We start from the raw sequence: 17,198 nt of genomic DNA, 5'->3' as shown, positions 1-17,198 counted from the left end.
ACAAAGCCCTGAACAACTTGAGACTAGGTTGCCTGAGACCAGTTGCCCCTGTATTGATTATAAGATCACTTTGATCATTTGGGGAAATTTTACTCATGGAACCGCAGCCTACAGAATATTGCAAGGCATTTTCCACCATTGACTCTACTCTGTGGAATGTCTTTCCCTTTGCTACACTGAAACGTTATCCATCCATTGCTTCAGAAATATTGTAAATACATATTTTTGCTCAGGATTTCCCTGACGTCTAATACTGCACCCAGTTATTAGTGAATTTGTTTTTATTTGTTTTTAATGTTGTATATGTTGTTTTTCGGTAAAAAGGAAAAGAATAAAATATATGGTATAATAAAAGGAGAATTCACTGAATGCCTAGATCAAGGCTCGGGACAAGTACTCTTTGGTGAGAGAGCACCAGCAGAAATTTGAAATCACAAAACATGAAGCAAAGTAAAGCATGGAAATATAGGCTGTTAGAATTCCCTTCTAAGTTGTTTTCAAAGTTCCCCACTTCCCCTAGCATAGAAAGAGACCACGTTTTTAGGATGTCAAAAATGATTTACTTACAAACTCTTCAAAGGTCAGATTCATGTGCTATTCCATACAGCAGCAAAAAAAAGACAGGTAGTATAACTTATGTTCCAAAATGGTAAATGTTTCTAAATCATTTGTACTGAAACACAAATATGGCTTGCTTAAGTCACACAACATCCAGCTTAGACCTCCTCACTGGTAGGGTTCACATGGCAGAATGGAGAACAAAGAGTTTAGTAACCCTTTCTCCCAAGGTGAGGGGGAGTGATGTAGCTAAGCCTGGCAGAACAGCTTACTTTATGGTCTTAATGCCTTCATGCATTAATTAGAGTTAAGCATGTTGGTTGTATGAAGCTGATTTATCCCACAAGATCTCTATGCTCTACTCCACTACTTCAGCCTTGTTGCTAGATCTCCCTGGTGTTCATCCACTATGCCTGTATCTGTCCTTTTTGGCTTTCTCAGAAAGATTCTGATCTACTGGCTTCTGCAGTTTCTTTCAAACAGAAGCCAATACTGTACTCATGGATGTGGCATCCAGTAGCTACAGATTATGTAGATGACCTCTTGCAGCTAACCATTTTGCTTCCATGGCACAGTAGCCTACCAGGAGAGTCTCTCTTTTCTAGGGAAGGGAAGGGAAGGGAAGGGATAAAGTAAAAAATAAAATAAAGCTAGCTGAAGAGACAAATATTAACACAGAAAATTTAAAGTCTTGGCATCCATCAGAAAGCACTAAGAGAATTTCAGGCTCTGTTATTATAAGATATGCACAGAACTTGAAAAGGGGGCATATTAGGAAGAGAAATGCAATGATGCTGGTATATGTGATTATGACAAAATGAGGTAGCAAGGATTTGAGCACAACTCATGAAAAGGCTTCAAAAGTTTTCATTGCCAAAATCTCTACTGAAAATGAGAACTCATATAAGACAAAAGAAGATGCCACTAATCTTTCCTGTAATTTCTCAATATACCTAATTTATTTCCCAAGATGTGACTATTTTATTGAAACAGACCTTATTATGCCAAATCGTAGCATATTTTAATTGAACACTGAAGTCCAGAAAATGTTAAGAGTAACCAACCATAGTGAGCTGGATTCTTCAAAGCTCTGATGTAAAGGAAAGTTGATCGTATCCATTCCAAAGCTATGTTCACATCCGTGATGGTGTGGAGCACAATTTCAGCATTTAAGTGTTCGATGAGCTGTGTGTGCAGACTAAGAAAACCAGAAAGCAAATGCATACAAATGAAACATACCAAAAGTCTTCCAGTGGCAAGCAGTACATTGCATTCTTAAAATAGATTAGGCAACTAGAGGTTTGGGGGCAAAATCCATCACCTCCATCTTCCAATCTGGCTACTAGAATAGCCCTAAATTCCAAGAATCACCACACTCCTCTATTATGATGAGGCTCTATAAATTCCTTTACCATTATGCACCTCTGCATCTCACTTCCATGAGAGTATGGGAGAAGGCAGCTGAAGATGTATAAGCGAAGAAGTCCACAAAACACACACACACTGCTTTACATGCTGGGTAAAAGCAATTAAAGAAGGTATCTGCTTGAGCCTTATTTAACATGGGAGCAAGTCAGTGGGCACAGCAAATGTTGCTGGCCCATCAGCTCCCGCTCAGTACAAATTATAATCCTTATTAAGAATTAGTTGCTAACCAGCCCAATAGATCTTTTATTGCTTCTAAGGTAGAGCTTTCCAAACTTTTCAGCTTGGTGACACACTTTTTAGACAGGCATCATTTCGCAATACAGTAATTCAGTTTTACTAGAAAAACCAGAGGTTAAACTTAACTCCTTTCCAGCCCCTGGAGGAGTGTGGGGAGCGTTCGCCCAACGCATCTACACACTGCAGCCAACACATGAATGTGTCGCGGCATACAGTTTCGAAAGCTCTTTTCTAAGAGGTTGCGTCCAATTGGTGCCTCTTCACTGATGGAAGGTTCTTCATAGGCATCTAGTTGGCCACTCTGAGAACAGGATGCTGGACTAAATGATTAGATGCAGGATCAGGCCAGTGTTCTTTCATTTTAGCGGAGTCCACCAGCTCCAGAACAGAGAACCAAGGAAACCTTCAGCGATTCCCCACTCATCCTCTACAGTCCACCACTTCATCTTGCATGTTGTTTTGAAGGTTTCCCAACCTTCCACAGCAGATTTAGGGTAGGGGTGTGTGAATCACCAACGATCATTAATTCAACAACGCAAGTTTCCACATCAATGAGCCATCCATTAGCTGAGGGGCACCAATCAGATAGCACTCATTTCACTGAAAATTAATCCTAGGAACTCTCAATAGTGAAACAATACAATAAGAAAGTTTTAAGAAAGCCTCAATTAAATGTATTTTCGTTCTCTTATTAGGTTAAATGTTCATTGCTGTTTACAAGAATATCAACACACATGCACCCTTAAGGGATGGTGTGATCCCCTGTCTGTAAGAGCTGTTCGACAGTAAGAGCTGTTCGACAGTGGAATTTGCTGCCAAGGAGTGTGGTGGAGTCTCCTTCTTTGGAGGTCTTTAAGCAGAGGCTTGACAACCATATGTCAGGAGTGCTCTGATGGTGTTTCCTGCTTGGCAGGGGGTTGGACTTGATGGCCCTTGTGGTCTCTTCCAACTCTATGATTCTATGATTCTATGATACTATATGTGCCTCCAACAGCTGGGATTTCCCATCTGTGATGGGATGGTGAGCTGCTTGTGCGTAAAATCCTAGTCCCTCAGAGTTTGGCTAAGTCCACAAACCTCTGTCTCTGACGGAGCTCCTTAAGCATGGCTCCATCAGTCGCTCGTTGAATCGGACAGTGGGCGTTTACGGAACTTCTTCCAGCATAAAAGCTCCTTAACGGAAACGCGTCTTCTGGACTCTCGGCGTGACAGTTTCCGGCGAGGAGTGGGTGTCCCTACAGGAGGTCCTGAAACCTCCCCACTATTTTCGCTCGAAGTGTCTCTGAGCCCTCCCTCCGACTCACTTTCCCTTGGAACTCCACTTCTCCCCCTGCTGGTCCCCTCCTCAGCTGAATGGTCTCTCTCACCCTCCGTGAGCCCTTTCACCTCCTGCGTCTCAGATGGCAGTTCCCTGACATCCACCTCCCCTCCAGGGCCCCCTTCACCCCCTTCCCTCCCCTCCTCTGCGGGAGGCGAGGGAGCAAAACCCCTGAAGGAACCTCCCTCATCTTCCGAAGTTTCGAACACTTCCCTCCACCTCTTGCTGTTTCCGGTTTCCAAGTACTCCTCCTCATCGGAGTCTGTTCCTCCTTCCAACTCCGATTCCCTGAATCCTTCCAGTTCCTCCTCATCGTCGGTGGTGCCAAAGTACTCCCTCCGGAACCTCGCTACTGGCTGAGGTTTCCTGGGGAACCTTTGGTGGAACGTTTCGATCAAGATCTCGTCACGGACCTCCTCTGCCGTCACCCAGGTGTTTTCCGACTCCGGTTCCCCTTCCCACCTGGAGTCGACGATTTCCGCCACATGGTTGCTGCTTTCCCTTTCTTCTATGGCTGGCCCCCTTGTGGATACCCCTTCACCTTCCCCCCTATATGGTGACAGTAATGACCTGTGGAATACTGGGTGCAGTTTCATGTGGTTCGGTAACCGGAGTCTGAAAGCCACTGGGTTGACCTGTTGGATGACCTCAAATGGTCCCAATCTTTTGGGTCTCAATTTCTTGCAACCCCCCTTGAACGGCAACCCTTGGGTTGATAGCCAGACCTGACTCCCCACCCTAATGGTTTCACCTTCCCTTCTGCTCTTGTCTGCCTGCCTCTTATATTCTTCTTTGGCCCTTTCTAAGTTGAGTTGGAGTTGACGATGGATCGCTTCCATTTCTTCTACAAAATGTTCAGCGGCCGGGACACTCCATCTCTCCCCTCCTCCCCCTGGAAACGCCCTGGGGTGGCACCCATAATTAGCCAAAAAGGGGCTCATCCCGGTGGACACATTCTCTGCATTATTGTAAGCAAATTCCGCTAGCGCCAACTTTTCGACCCAATCGTTCTCTCTGTCATTGACATAACACCTCAGGTATTGTTGGAGGATACCGTTTGCCCTCTCCGCCCGCCCATTGGTCTCAGGGTGCCTGGCAGTCGAAAAGTTGACCTCTACGTGCAACAAGCTCATAAGTTTCCTCCAGAATCTGGACGTGAACTGTTTCCCTCTGTCGGAGACCACCCTCAAGGGGGCGCCATGCAGCCTAAAAATATGTTCTACAAACAATTTCGCTGTCTCTTCCGCCGTGACTGCATGTGAGCAAGCTACAAAGTGACCCATCTTAGTTAACAGGTCTACTACGACTAGTATGGCGGTTTTCCCCTGGGATTTAGGCAGATCAGTCATAAAATCTATCGATACCGCCTCCCACGGTCGTTCTGGTGTGGGTAACGGTTCTAATAACCCCGCTGGTGCCCGCCTTTCTCCTTTGGCTCTCTGGCATTGGTCACACCTTCTCACATACTCCCGTACATCCTCCCTCACCTTGGGCCACCAAAACTCCCTGGTCACCAACCACATGGTCTTGTGTTGCCCAAAATGCCCCGCTGTGGGATTGTCGTGCAGCTGTTTGAGTACTCTCCCCCTCAATTCCCCTTCGGGTATATATAGTGCCCCTTTGTAATACAATGCCCCGTTTCTTTCTTCAAAACCTCCGGGGTCTTCTCCCTCTCTCCTTAAACCTCTGAGCTTATCCTGGGCGTATTCATCATTTACCGTTCCCTCTACCAGTTCTCTTTGCCCCACCCAGGCCGCCCCACACACCCAGTGGTCCTCTGGGATAATATGTCTCTCTTCAGGCGCTCCGTCCCCCTCCAAATATTCAGGTTTGCGAGAGAGAGCGTCCGCTCTGATGTTTTCTGGACCTGGCACATAGCAGATTTCAAAATGGAATTTGGAGAACTCCTGGGCCCATCTCACTTGCCGTTGGTTGAGCACTCGTGCCGTTCTCCAATACTCCAAATTCTTGTGGTCCGTACACACTTGCACCTTATGCTGTGCGCCAATTAGTAAGTGTCTCCATCTCCGGAACGCTTCGTGAATGGCGAGTAGTTCTCGGTCATATACGGTGTAGTTCCTCTCGGATTTGTTCAGCTTACGCGAAAAGAAGGCACACGGTCTCCATTCCGATTTATTGCTCCCTGGCTGAAGCAGCACCGCCCCCACCGCCCGGTCTGAGGCATCAGTTTCCACTCTCATGGGTTTTTGTAAATCCACATGCAGGAGCTGTTCTTCCGAAGCAAATGCCCTTTTCAATTCCTCAAATGCTTGCTCCGCCTCCGCCGTCCAAACGAATTTCTTCTTGCTGCTTAGACAGTCCGTGATGGGAGCCGTTAAGTGGGCAAAGTTCTTGATGAATTTACGGTAAAAGTTCCCAAACCCTAAGAACCTTTGCACATCCTTTTTCGTTTTCGGTGTCTTCCATTCCAGCACCGCCTGGACCTTGCCTGGATCCATGGCTAATCCCTTGTCTGATAAGCGGTACCCCAGGAATTCCACCTCCTTGGTGTGAAACTGACACTTCTCCAATTTCACCCACAGCTGGTTTGCTTGCAGCTGGCTCAGCACTTCCCTGACATCCTTTACATGCTGCTCCTCATTCTCTGAATATATCAGCACGTCATCGAGGAAGGCCACGCAATTCTTGTAGAGCAAAGGTCCCAGGACATGGTTCATGAGCGATTGAAAACAGGCGGAGCCTGATTGCAATCCGAATGGCATAACGAGATATTCAAAAGCCCCCAAAGGGGTGAACATGGTGGTTTTCCATTCATCCCCTTTCTTTATTCGTATCAGGTTGTATGCCCCTCTCAGGTCCAGTTTCGTGAATATCTTTCCCTTCCTCACCCTGGTCAAAATGTCATCAATCCTGGGCATGGGGAAAGTCACTGGTTCTGACACGGCATTTAGCCGCCGGTAGTCCACTACAAGCCGGGGTTTATCCGTGTTTTTTTTGTCCACAAAAAACACTGGGCTCCCCCCCACCGCTCTGGACTCTCTGATGAAGCCCCTCTTCAGGTTTTTATCAATAAACTCCCTTAACTCCTGCATTTCCCTGTCTGACATGGCGTACAGCTTGCCCACGGGGAGCTGGGCCCCAGGGACCAGGTTAATTTGGCAGTCAAAGTCTCTATGCGGTGGTAGTTTATCTGCTTCCCTTTCGCTGAATACCTTGCTCAGATCAGCGTATTGTTTGGGCACCTTCCCTTTGTCTGCCACTTCCGTCCCTGCTAGAAAGGCTTTTGCCCCTTCTGGCACCTTTCCCTCTCTGCAGTGTTCCAGGCAATGTGCTGACCCAAAGGAGACCACTCTCTGATGCCAGCCCACTAGCGGGTCATGCAACGCTAGCCAGCTCATTCCCAAAATGACGGGAGCCCCTCCCAGGGTGGCCACATTGAACGCTATCCTTTCGGTGTGCCTGGCCACCCTCATAACCATTGGGACGGTCTGTAGGCTAACTTCTCCTCCCAACAGCTCCCTCCCATCGATCGTGGTCACCTGCAGGGGGTTGCTTAAGGGGAGTGTCTGTATCTGGTGTTCAGCTGCAAACTCCTTACTCATAAAATTACAGGAGCTGCCTGAGTCCAACAGCGCCTTTGTCTTTAGTGGGTATCCGTTTGCCAGCTCTAGCAACACCTCTATTACTAGGGCTGGTCTTGGAGGTTCCGGAGTGGGCACTTTTACTGCTCCTTGGCCTGGCTGCAGTGCCCCGACGGTGGCAGCCAGGCGTTGGCTTTTACTGGCTCCTGGACTCCCTCCTCCTTCCCCCCAACAGCTCCCGCCATCCCTTGCCATTCCTTTCTTTGCGGGCAGACTCTGGCAAAGTGACCTGGCTGCTGGCAGAGATAACATTTCTTGGCGCTCTTTCCCTCCTTCTTCCTCCCTTCACTGGGATTTGAAACTGCGCGCGCGCGCGCTGTTCCAACTTCCATCGGCTCTCCTGGCGGGAAACTTGGCTCTGGAATCTCTGGAATGCGGAAATCCCTCCAACGCTCTCCTTTCCCCTCCCGCTTCTCCAAGGCTCTTGCCTCCTGGCGCGCTCCAATGGTCAGCGCTGATTTGGTCAGCTGGTCCATAGACTCCGCCCTGGGCGCCCGGGAAAGTTCGTCTTTCACCGCCGAAGAAAGCCCTTCTTCAAAGAGCATTTGAATGGGTTCCGCCGATAGGTCCCATCCCAATTTATGTATCAACATTGTAAACTCAGTCCAGTACTCACGAACCGATCGGCTCCCCTGTTTGCAAGCCATCAATTGTCTGCGCACCAGTCCCTGTTCAATCTCGCTGGAAAACATCAAATCCATGGCGCGAAAAAACTTCCTCGTGTCCTTCAGCATTTCACTATTCCCTGCCATCAGGGGTCTAACCCAGTCTCTCGCCCCCCCTTCGAGATGGCCAATCACAAACGCCACTCGCGATGCCTCGTCCGGAAAGTCGTTAAACTGCAGCTCGAGAGCATACTGCATCTCTGTCCTAAAGGCTTGATAGTTCCTGGGGTCCCCCCCAAACTTCTGCACCAATCCTGGCATCTTTCTTGCTAGTGGGGCGCCTTTTGTCTTATCTGCATCCTGCGCCCTCCTTTCCTCTAGCCTCGCCGTTTGCAGCGCTAGCTGGAGCTCCAACACCCTGTACCTTTCTTCCAGGCTTGGACCCTCTCCAGCTCCTCCTGCTCCCCCGGCTCCGGCTGGGTTGCTCATGATGCCTCTCTGCACAAGCTGCTTTCAGGGACTGTCCGATTGCTGTGATGGGATGGTGAGCTGCTTGTGCGTAAAATCCTAGTCCCTCAGAGTTTGGCTAAGTCCACAAACCTCTGTCTCTGACGGAGCTCCTTAAGCATGGCTCCATCAGTCGCTCGTTGAATCGGACAGTGGGCGTTTACGGAACTTCTTCCAGCATAAAAGCTCCTTAACGGAAACGCGTCTTCTGGACTCTCGGCGTGACAGTTTCCGGCGAGGAGTGGGTGTCCCTACAGGAGGTCCTGAAACCTCCCCACTATTTTCGCTCGAAGTGTCTCTGAGCCCTCCCTCCGACTCACTTTCCCTTGGAACTCCACTTCTCCCCCTGCTGGTCCCCTCCTCAGCTGAATGGTCTCTCTCACCCTCCGTGAGCCCTTTCACCTCCTGCGTCTCAGATGGCAGTTCCCTGACACCATCCAAATGGACTTGCAAAGTACAGCTCCAGCAAAGAGCTCTGTGTGTGGAAACCTGTTTCCACACACATATTGCCTATGTCGAGTCAAAGTGAATAATACAATGTCATTTTTACTGTGAATTCTAATTTGGGAAGCTTCTGATTTGCCAAAATTTAAGTGCAACAGAAATTACACAAAAAAACCTGAAATTATTATAGGAGTACAAACCTAAGCAAATTACACATGCTGTTCAGCTTTTCTCCCAGTATTTTAATTTTTAATTAAAAGCAGGCACAAGGGGCTCAGAATCTAGACTCTTTCTCCAAATCTGTATCTCCCTATCCTATCATCTCTAAAGCTGCTCTTTGCCCTTCTAGAGAGAAAAGGGTGCTTGTGTTTATTTTCTTCTTCTAGTTCGCTAATTTCAAATTAAACACTGCAGTACTGCACACAATTATATAAATGGGACCTAGAAGCATATAACCATATGAAGGATTGCAACACAAAATTGCTTCCATTCTACGCAGATTATTATAGAAGAATCAAGGAAAACGCTGGTGTGTATTTTTGTTTGTCTTGTTGATTACTATTTCCCCACATGCTGGGAATATAAAGATTTTCTAGCTTCCCCATAGGCCTATCCTCATGATCCATCAGATAAATTTCTTCAAGATAAACAAATGTGTTTTAGACTGTAATTCCAACAACATACAGAAAAATGGCTCAAGTTACCTGCTTTCTATTGTATCTGCACCATTTAACATCTGAACATACTTGTCTCTCGTACTTATCCTTGTCATGATAACTGCTGTGGCTGTTGTATCAAACTGGGAAGGAAATATATATATAGAAGAATGCTTTAAACCGAGTAGGCAGTAATGAAACATTTTTATGGCAGTGAAAAATATAGGACTATCAACTAACGTGAAGTTCAATCACTGAAATATTTAGACAGATCAAAATTCTGAGCAGGAGGGTATCCCTATCTGCCTGGTTCTTTTGTACAGTGGGACCACCACTTATGCGTAATTTACTTATGCAATCATAACCTTAGGTGTATGGCCGATAGATAGATAGATAGATACATACCTTGGTTCTCAAACGAAATCCGTTCCAGAAGTCAGTTCGACTTCTGAAAACGTTCGTAATAATAATAATAATAATAATAATAATAATGTATTATTTATACCCTGCCCATCTGGCTGGGTTTCCCCAGCCACTCTGGGAGGCTTCCAACAAAATATTAAAATACAGTGGTCTGTTAAACATTAAAAGCTTCCCTAAACAGGGCTGCCTTCAGGTGTCGTCTAAAAGTCTGGTATTTGTTTTTCTCTTTGACATCTGGTGGGAGGGTGTTCCACAGGGCGGGTGCTACTACCGAGAAGGCCCTCTGCCTGGTTCCCTGTAACTTGGCTTCTCGCAGTGAGGGAACCACCAGAAGGCCCTCGGCACTGAACCTCCTCAGACATTCACAAACCAAGGTACGACTGTAGATGATAGATAGATAGATAGATGATAGATGATAGATAGATAGATAGATGATAGATATAGATAGATAGATAGATAGATAGATAGATGATAGATAGATAGATAGATAGATAGATAGATAGATAGATGATAGATAGATAGATGATAGATAGATAGACAGATAGATGAGGAAATCCATTGCAGAAATAGATTTCAAAGCCCCCCACCTTGCTTACTAGCCTCTGGGAAGTAAGCACAAGGCCCTGTCGCAGGGCTCTCGCACGACCTTCCCAGAGCCCAGTATGCAAGGCAGAGGGCAAGTCCTACTCCAGACAGGTAGGGGTGGTCAACAAATTATCAACAAAAGCCTTGAAAATTAAAGAGATTCTGGCCTCTTTCCAACTAATTTTGTCTGTCTTGCTCATTGCATTTCAAGTTTTTGGGAGGGTGGGAACAGGACTGCAGAACCCTGTTTACGCAGAGGACTACCTAGGGTCCCTTGCACAAGGAACTGTATTGGTGCCCCCCCCCCACAAGAAATCACTTTACCACACACGCCTTTGAGCTGCAGTGCAAGGAGGACAGGAAGCTTCTCCCACGTCTGATCTCGCCACGAAAGCATCTGTGCAGCACCACACAAATATATGTCGTATACTCCATAGTCTAATAGGTGATTTTTGTGCTAGCCTGTGCCACTAGTGGGGACTGGTTTCACCAACTCCTAGGTATGCCTCTGTATTTATTAAATTTGTTTCCCATAGATGTGGATCCAGTATATCAAAAGATAGCAAGAACGGTTCATAAAACTTATACCGTGTATAGATGTTTTCAAATGTGGAATATCCTGTGAATTGTTGGTTTTTGTAGGAGAGTGTTTAGGTTTGATTTTGTTTGTAGAGTTGGGATGGTTTTTTTTTTAAAAAAAAAGATATTTGGTCGATATTTCTTAAATAAATAACTTGGAAGCTAATTCAGCTTGGAAACTGAAGCCAGTAGCGTCAACTTTACATTTCCTAGTAAACAAGGCTATATTAATTATTCAGCAATAAACCCTACTGTGCAAACAAAAATTTCACAAGCAACTATAACTACAAAACTTTCACTTAACATTTTTGTAACATTGCCTCTGTAAGTGCATGGCTACTTTTGCTACGATTATAATAAAAATGGCTTTAAATAACAGATTCAACTTACTTGAGGTCTTCCTGCTCGCCCAATCATTTGCAAAATGTCCGTTTCACTGTATTCCTGAAACATTCCTCCAACATAATGCATTGTTGATTTTATAACTACCAGGTGAGCTGGTAAATTTACACCCATAGCAAGTGTACTTGTAGTAACTGCAAACATTTAAATGTTTTTCAAAGAATTTGGATGTTTCATAAAGCAACAGACATGAAGTACAATTCTGTAGTGTTCTGGCTATTCCCAGTATACGATCCATTCATATCTCTCTCTCTCATTACACATGAACATCCAAAAACTGGTTGTTGTCACATGCTTCCTTTGAGTCCCCACCCATATCGTTCTGAAAGTTCTGTGATGTCTGTGGTGCAACCACACTAGAAATACTGTGTATGTTTCTGGTCACTGCATCTCAAAAAGGATATTGTAGACCTCAAAAAGTTACAGAAAAGGGGCAACTAAAATTATCAGAGGGTTGAAATAACTTCATTAAGAGGAAAGGTTACAGAAGTTAAAGGTTCTTGGTTTAGAAAAGGGGCAAGTAAAGAGCGCATCAGAGAGGTGTATAAAATTATGCATGGTGTAGTAAAAGTAGTACAGATTTTTCTCCCTAATAATAATAATAATAATAATAATATTTTATTTCTAACCCGCCCATCTGGCTGGGTTTCCCCAGCCACTCTGGGCGGCTTCCAACAAAAGATTTAAAATACATTAAAACACCAGTCATTTAAAACTTCCCTAAATATTACAATTCAGGGTCACCCAAGCACAGAGTAGTGGCAGCTTAGGATGGGCAAAATGAAGGAGTTTTTAAAATTTGTTTCTGCAAGATGTGGAGATGGCCACCAACCAACACACATTTAAAAATGCAGATTCACCAGACTCAATGGAACTGTTCACTTTTATCAACTATTTCTCAAACTAGTATTATCTCTGTAAACATTATTGTTGAAATGGTCGCAAATTGGGTTTTTGCAACCCCATCCCTCTTACTGCAATATGGTATCTACACTGTTTGTTCTCATATGCTTTGTACTCACAAAGAACTGGCAAGACTCCCATATTGAAAGTTGCTTCAATGATTTTTCTATCAGATGCCTCTATTCCAGCATGATGATAAGCTACTCCATAGGTCAAGAGATCTATAAATGAAAATCAGACCCAGAACATTACCAGAACATCTTGGGACAAATACATCAACTTTTCTGCAATTAGTATACACTGCATACCCCTCAGTCTGGCTTCTTTTACTGAATTTGCAGACTTTTGTAATCTGAAACAGAGAGGATGTGTATCACAATTAAAAATAAATAAAACACCATGCAAAAACCATCGATAGCAATTGCACATATTTCTTGCTTGAGTAATGATCTATACCATTATTTAAACCCTTTGAACTGAATTTTGTGAAATATCAAAACATAAAAATTATCCCTAGAAAAGTTCAAGTATCAAATGGGGGGCAGGGAAACACTGGATTGTGGACTCAGAATTTTCTATGGCCCAAGTAACAATATCCAGAATGGCTCTGTTTATAAAACTGTCTTATGCTACTGGACTTCATCATACATGAAGAACAAACAATCCCATTCAGATATTCAGGACAGTGAAGGAGCATGATTTTTCCTCTTGTTTTTACTGCCTCATATCTCTTATGCAGCAACATCTTCTTCTTTTGCCTGCCCGTCCTTATTGCAAGGGCCAGCGAATACATGTTTTTGCTTTCCAGAAGGGATATACATCTAGGAAAACCTTTGTTGGAAATTAGGCTTCAAGTCAAAATAGATTACAGCAGTCTAATACCTGATGTGTTGTCAGTACACCTGCTTCAATAAAGATGCATCATAATTCTTCATGCGAGAATCTTCAACTTCCTACTAAGTTTCAGCCAGCATTGGGGCTGCTCTATATCAAAGGCTAATCTGAGAGTTATAACATTTCCCCTGCCAAATATATTTCAGCTTAGTTTTCAGCTATCTTTACTACTACTGTTCTCTCAAGGAGCTCCAGTTGGCAGGGCAGGGTGGCTTAATTTATCCTGATGACAAACCTATAAGCAGTGGAGTCTAAAAGATGGTGGCATACCCAGGGCCCCACATTATGGCTGAGAAGGAAGTTGAACACATAGATCCCTACAGCTGGTTGGTTGGTTGGTTGGTTGTAAGTTGCTTTGGACAAGATAAAGCAACTAACCAATTTAATAATAAATGTCAGATCTTGTATCATTGCAATGCCAGGTCTATCACCCAGGTTTGTTTTTTTAGGTGCTGCCTAAAATACTTTATAAAACAAATATTCACATGTCTTCTGTGCCCAGATTTCGTTCCTGGATTTGGAACTGAGCTAGAAGCGGAGACACATCTAGATGTACACGTGTGTCATAAACTGGGATGTCTAGAAATCTGTACAGCCCTAACTGTGGGCTGTATTTGCTTTCACACTGAAATCCAGACAGATTTCCAGTGCCAGGTTGCATAAACATTTGATGCACAAAAGTTAGGTGAAATGGGGTAAGGGAGCAAAAATGGTGGTTTTACAGAACACAGTTTTCTGATCAGAATAACAGCCTTCCGTTTATTGATGTGGACTTTTACAGGGCATCTATAGGACAATTTTGTGGTGACTGGGCAAAAACTGTACTTGGTATCTACATCCCTGTCATGGGTATGTCAATAGATACATATGGACACTGTCCTATGCAGATCATAGATGAACAATATACTCCAGATTTTCAAGGGAAAACTGCCTAGAGCAAACGTCAATGATAAGCGCATGCATTACTGTACACATAAGTACTCATATTCTCTAAACAGCCACTTGAAACACATGATAAATGAAAAGTATCCTTAGCAAAGTCACTTTTAGTGACAAATGGCATATTGGGGTAGGTTTCATTATCTTGTCACCATAAGAGCCTATAAGCTACAAGCCCTGGGGCTACTGATTTTATAAACATATCATTATAAATTGGATAGATTTCCACAACTTTGCTACATATGTGATTGAATACAAAGAGATAGATATTAAAAGCAAGCTTGTCTTATAAAAAGGTACCTTTGTTTCTGTTCAAGACTCATAATAAATTTAGCATCTTTTGCTAGGACAGAAGCCGCCTGCTGAACTCCTTTCCTTGTGGCACAGAACTGTAAATAACGAAACCCATGAAAACCCATTGTTTGTACTAATAATGTAGAATATACACGAGAACGTTACAATCACAAGGGAAAGGCACAATACATACCACAAGGGTTGGCTTTTGTTCAGAATACGTTTGAATAACACTAGCTACTTTGTAGTTAAGTGTTAAGTCAAATTTGAATTCCGTTTGGTTGCTACTGGAGGGGAATCCAAGCACGATTTTGCGAAGCTTCACTGGTCGGTGTCTTTCATCTATTTTCAGACATACAGCAGGCCCCTTGCCATCTGAAAGCCATTCTGCAATCTTTAAAGAGAAAAGAGAGCATGTTAGGCTTGAAGCTGGAAAATAATGCCTTGGGCTGAAATCCTGAACGTACTTGCACAAGCAGAGCTGTTTAAGTCATGGAAGTTCTACTGACACAAATACTGTGTTGGTTATTCAGTGTGCTCTTCTCTGTTATGAATATAATTGCCGTAGAATTTTACTGTACTTTAGACCACATAATACTGACAAAGGGTTCCTGTGGATAGGGCAGACATTTCCCTCTGTGAGAGAGGGCTTGTTACCGTATACGTTATGATCAAAGGAGGGATGTTATTTACTCAGCATTGTCTAGTACTGCATTTGGGGAGGGGGTATATTTCATGAACATATCCCAGACTGATGGGAATTGTAGTCCAAAATAAGCAAAGTATCACAGCTTCCCCATCCCTACTTTAACTGGAAATGCCAGGGATTGAAACTAAGACCAGCAGAATGCAAGATATGTACTCTAGCATTGAGGTGTGAGCAATCAATAGATACTGGGGGGGGGAAAGCTCAACAACTTTCAGAGTGTCCTGGTTTTTACTTTTTGAAATATGGCAATCCTAGCTTATTCATGTTTGTTGTGGGTCGGTGGACAAATGACGGTGCTTATCTCATTTTGTACTGTGTGTGTAGCTGAATAGGGGGAAAACACCTCAGCATTTTGAATTCCAGAAATAAAATGCTATTAACTTTGCTTACATCATCTGCATTTGGGATTGTGGCAGAAACTGCCACAAACCTCATGAGAAGTACTGCGTCAGGATTCTCGAAGCCACGTGAAAGAGAAGACTGAATAGTTTTCATCCGACTGACAACAACTTCAAGAGTAGCACCACGGCTCTCATCTTTCACAATATGTACCTATTGAGTTAAACACAATTGTATATGAAGTACAATGCCCTGCTTTCAATCACTTGCATTTAAAAAAACCTTGTTATTACTTTACCTCATCAATGAGGATCAATCTCACTAGTTGAACTAAAGAGTTATCTCGCCACTTTCTAGTCATGCTATCCCATTTTTCCTAGTAGAAAAACAAACAAAATAATAATTATTATTATTCATATTAATGGTGCAGTCCTCCACTATCATTCCTCCGTTAACTTTTAATGAGATTTTCTGAGAGTAATATTTGGTGATGTATATTGCTATTCTTATGAAAAGAATGCTATTATCAATCTATTCAATGCTGAAGTAAAAGACTACTCTGGTAGGTCCTTGTTCCAAGCTAAGGACATTTTTATGTTAGAAATGGTGTAGATCAAACCCCCAAGCAGTAAATCTTTCACCGTAATCCAATGAAGTATGCAATTTAATTCTCCTTCCTAAGTTTTTAAAATGAATTATTGTATAAATGATACTATCAGAGCACATGAAATTTGGCATAGGAATAAAGGTTTCTCATACAATGCCACACAAAACAAACATAATACACTTTGATAAACTATAAATTAATCAAACTGCTTGATAAAGCTAAAATATTTTTTTCAAGTGATTCTGAAGTTTTCCAGTCATTTCCTAGCATCAGAAACTGATGGAAAATGTTTACACGCAAACAGCATGTGTGCGAAATAATTTTTTTTGTCTAGTTAAGTATCTTCATTAAAAAAATTCAAATGCAATTAATTGGACTGTGGAACCTACTGGTGTAGTCAAAATAATGTGAGCATGTTGTATTTCAAACAAGTCATCCATTGCCGTATCTCCTGTTAGTTCCTTACAGATGAGTCCAATGGGTCCAAATTTTTCTTTCCAGTCATCAAAACGCTGACTGCAGAGAGCTTTTATTGGAGCCACTAAAAACAATACAGAGTAGTTGGAGAATAGAAGACATGAATAAGCAGGTCGCCAAACACATTGCCTACACTGATAAGATTTTTGAGTGAAACTAACTCTCCCCATCTTTCCCCCTCTTTTCCGACAAGTCAAGATCTTTATTCATTCCTGTACCTATTTGAGTTGGTCCTAGAACTAGATGAATCCACCCCCCAAAGATTTTGAAAATTGCAATTTTACTTATGTAAGCAACAGCATATGGGTGAGTCATATTAATTTTATTATAAATCCAACACTTCTAAATAGCTTTCAACCTTAACTGTGTCCAGTACAGGTAGATAAAGCTCCAGGGGGCAACAAAAGCATTTATAATGTTATACTTTCCGGGAGCCAGAGTTTGTGGATGTAAGTCTCCCATAATTCAAGATTTGACTAAACTATGCCAAACATGGAAAGCTCTCTGGGTTAAGCTTATGCTACCAAGGCAGGTCAGCTTGGCAGAGCTAGTTGAATGTGGGCCATTGGAGGAACAAAGGCTGGTGCTTGGCTGTCATTGACCCATCAAGGAAGCCATTAAGAAGGCATTGAGGTACTAGACAATGGGGGGGGGGCTCCAAGAGACAAGAAGGGTTTAGGATTTCAGGTTTG

General features: G+C 43.4%; 1 protein-coding gene across 1 annotated transcript in view; it reads right to left on the bottom strand.

Moving 5' to 3' along the window:
• HFM1 (helicase for meiosis 1) overlaps positions 1-17,198 on the bottom strand; it is a 52,203-nt gene that overhangs the window by 21,133 nt on the left and 13,872 nt on the right. Inside the window, exons 9-18 of the mRNA XM_053391801.1 lie at positions 16,419-16,570; positions 15,721-15,798; positions 15,474-15,635; positions 14,568-14,768; positions 14,381-14,469; positions 12,556-12,599; positions 12,367-12,468; positions 11,333-11,478; positions 9,404-9,498; positions 1,623-1,756 (exon numbers count right to left, since the gene is read on the bottom strand). Coding sequence (XP_053247776.1) covers positions 1,623-1,756; positions 9,404-9,498; positions 11,333-11,478; positions 12,367-12,468; positions 12,556-12,599; positions 14,381-14,469; positions 14,568-14,768; positions 15,474-15,635; positions 15,721-15,798; positions 16,419-16,570 — 1,203 coding nt within the window. The remainder of the gene's footprint in view (positions 1-1,622; positions 1,757-9,403; positions 9,499-11,332; positions 11,479-12,366; positions 12,469-12,555; positions 12,600-14,380; positions 14,470-14,567; positions 14,769-15,473; positions 15,636-15,720; positions 15,799-16,418; positions 16,571-17,198) is intronic.

This window comes from Podarcis raffonei, chromosome 6 (genome assembly GCF_027172205.1).
Source record: "Podarcis raffonei isolate rPodRaf1 chromosome 6, rPodRaf1.pri, whole genome shotgun sequence".
Classification (NCBI taxonomy): Eukaryota; Metazoa; Chordata; class Lepidosauria; order Squamata; family Lacertidae; genus Podarcis; species Podarcis raffonei.
The sequence above is the reverse complement of the archived record's forward strand: the minus strand, read 5'-3'. Positions and strand labels throughout refer to the sequence as shown.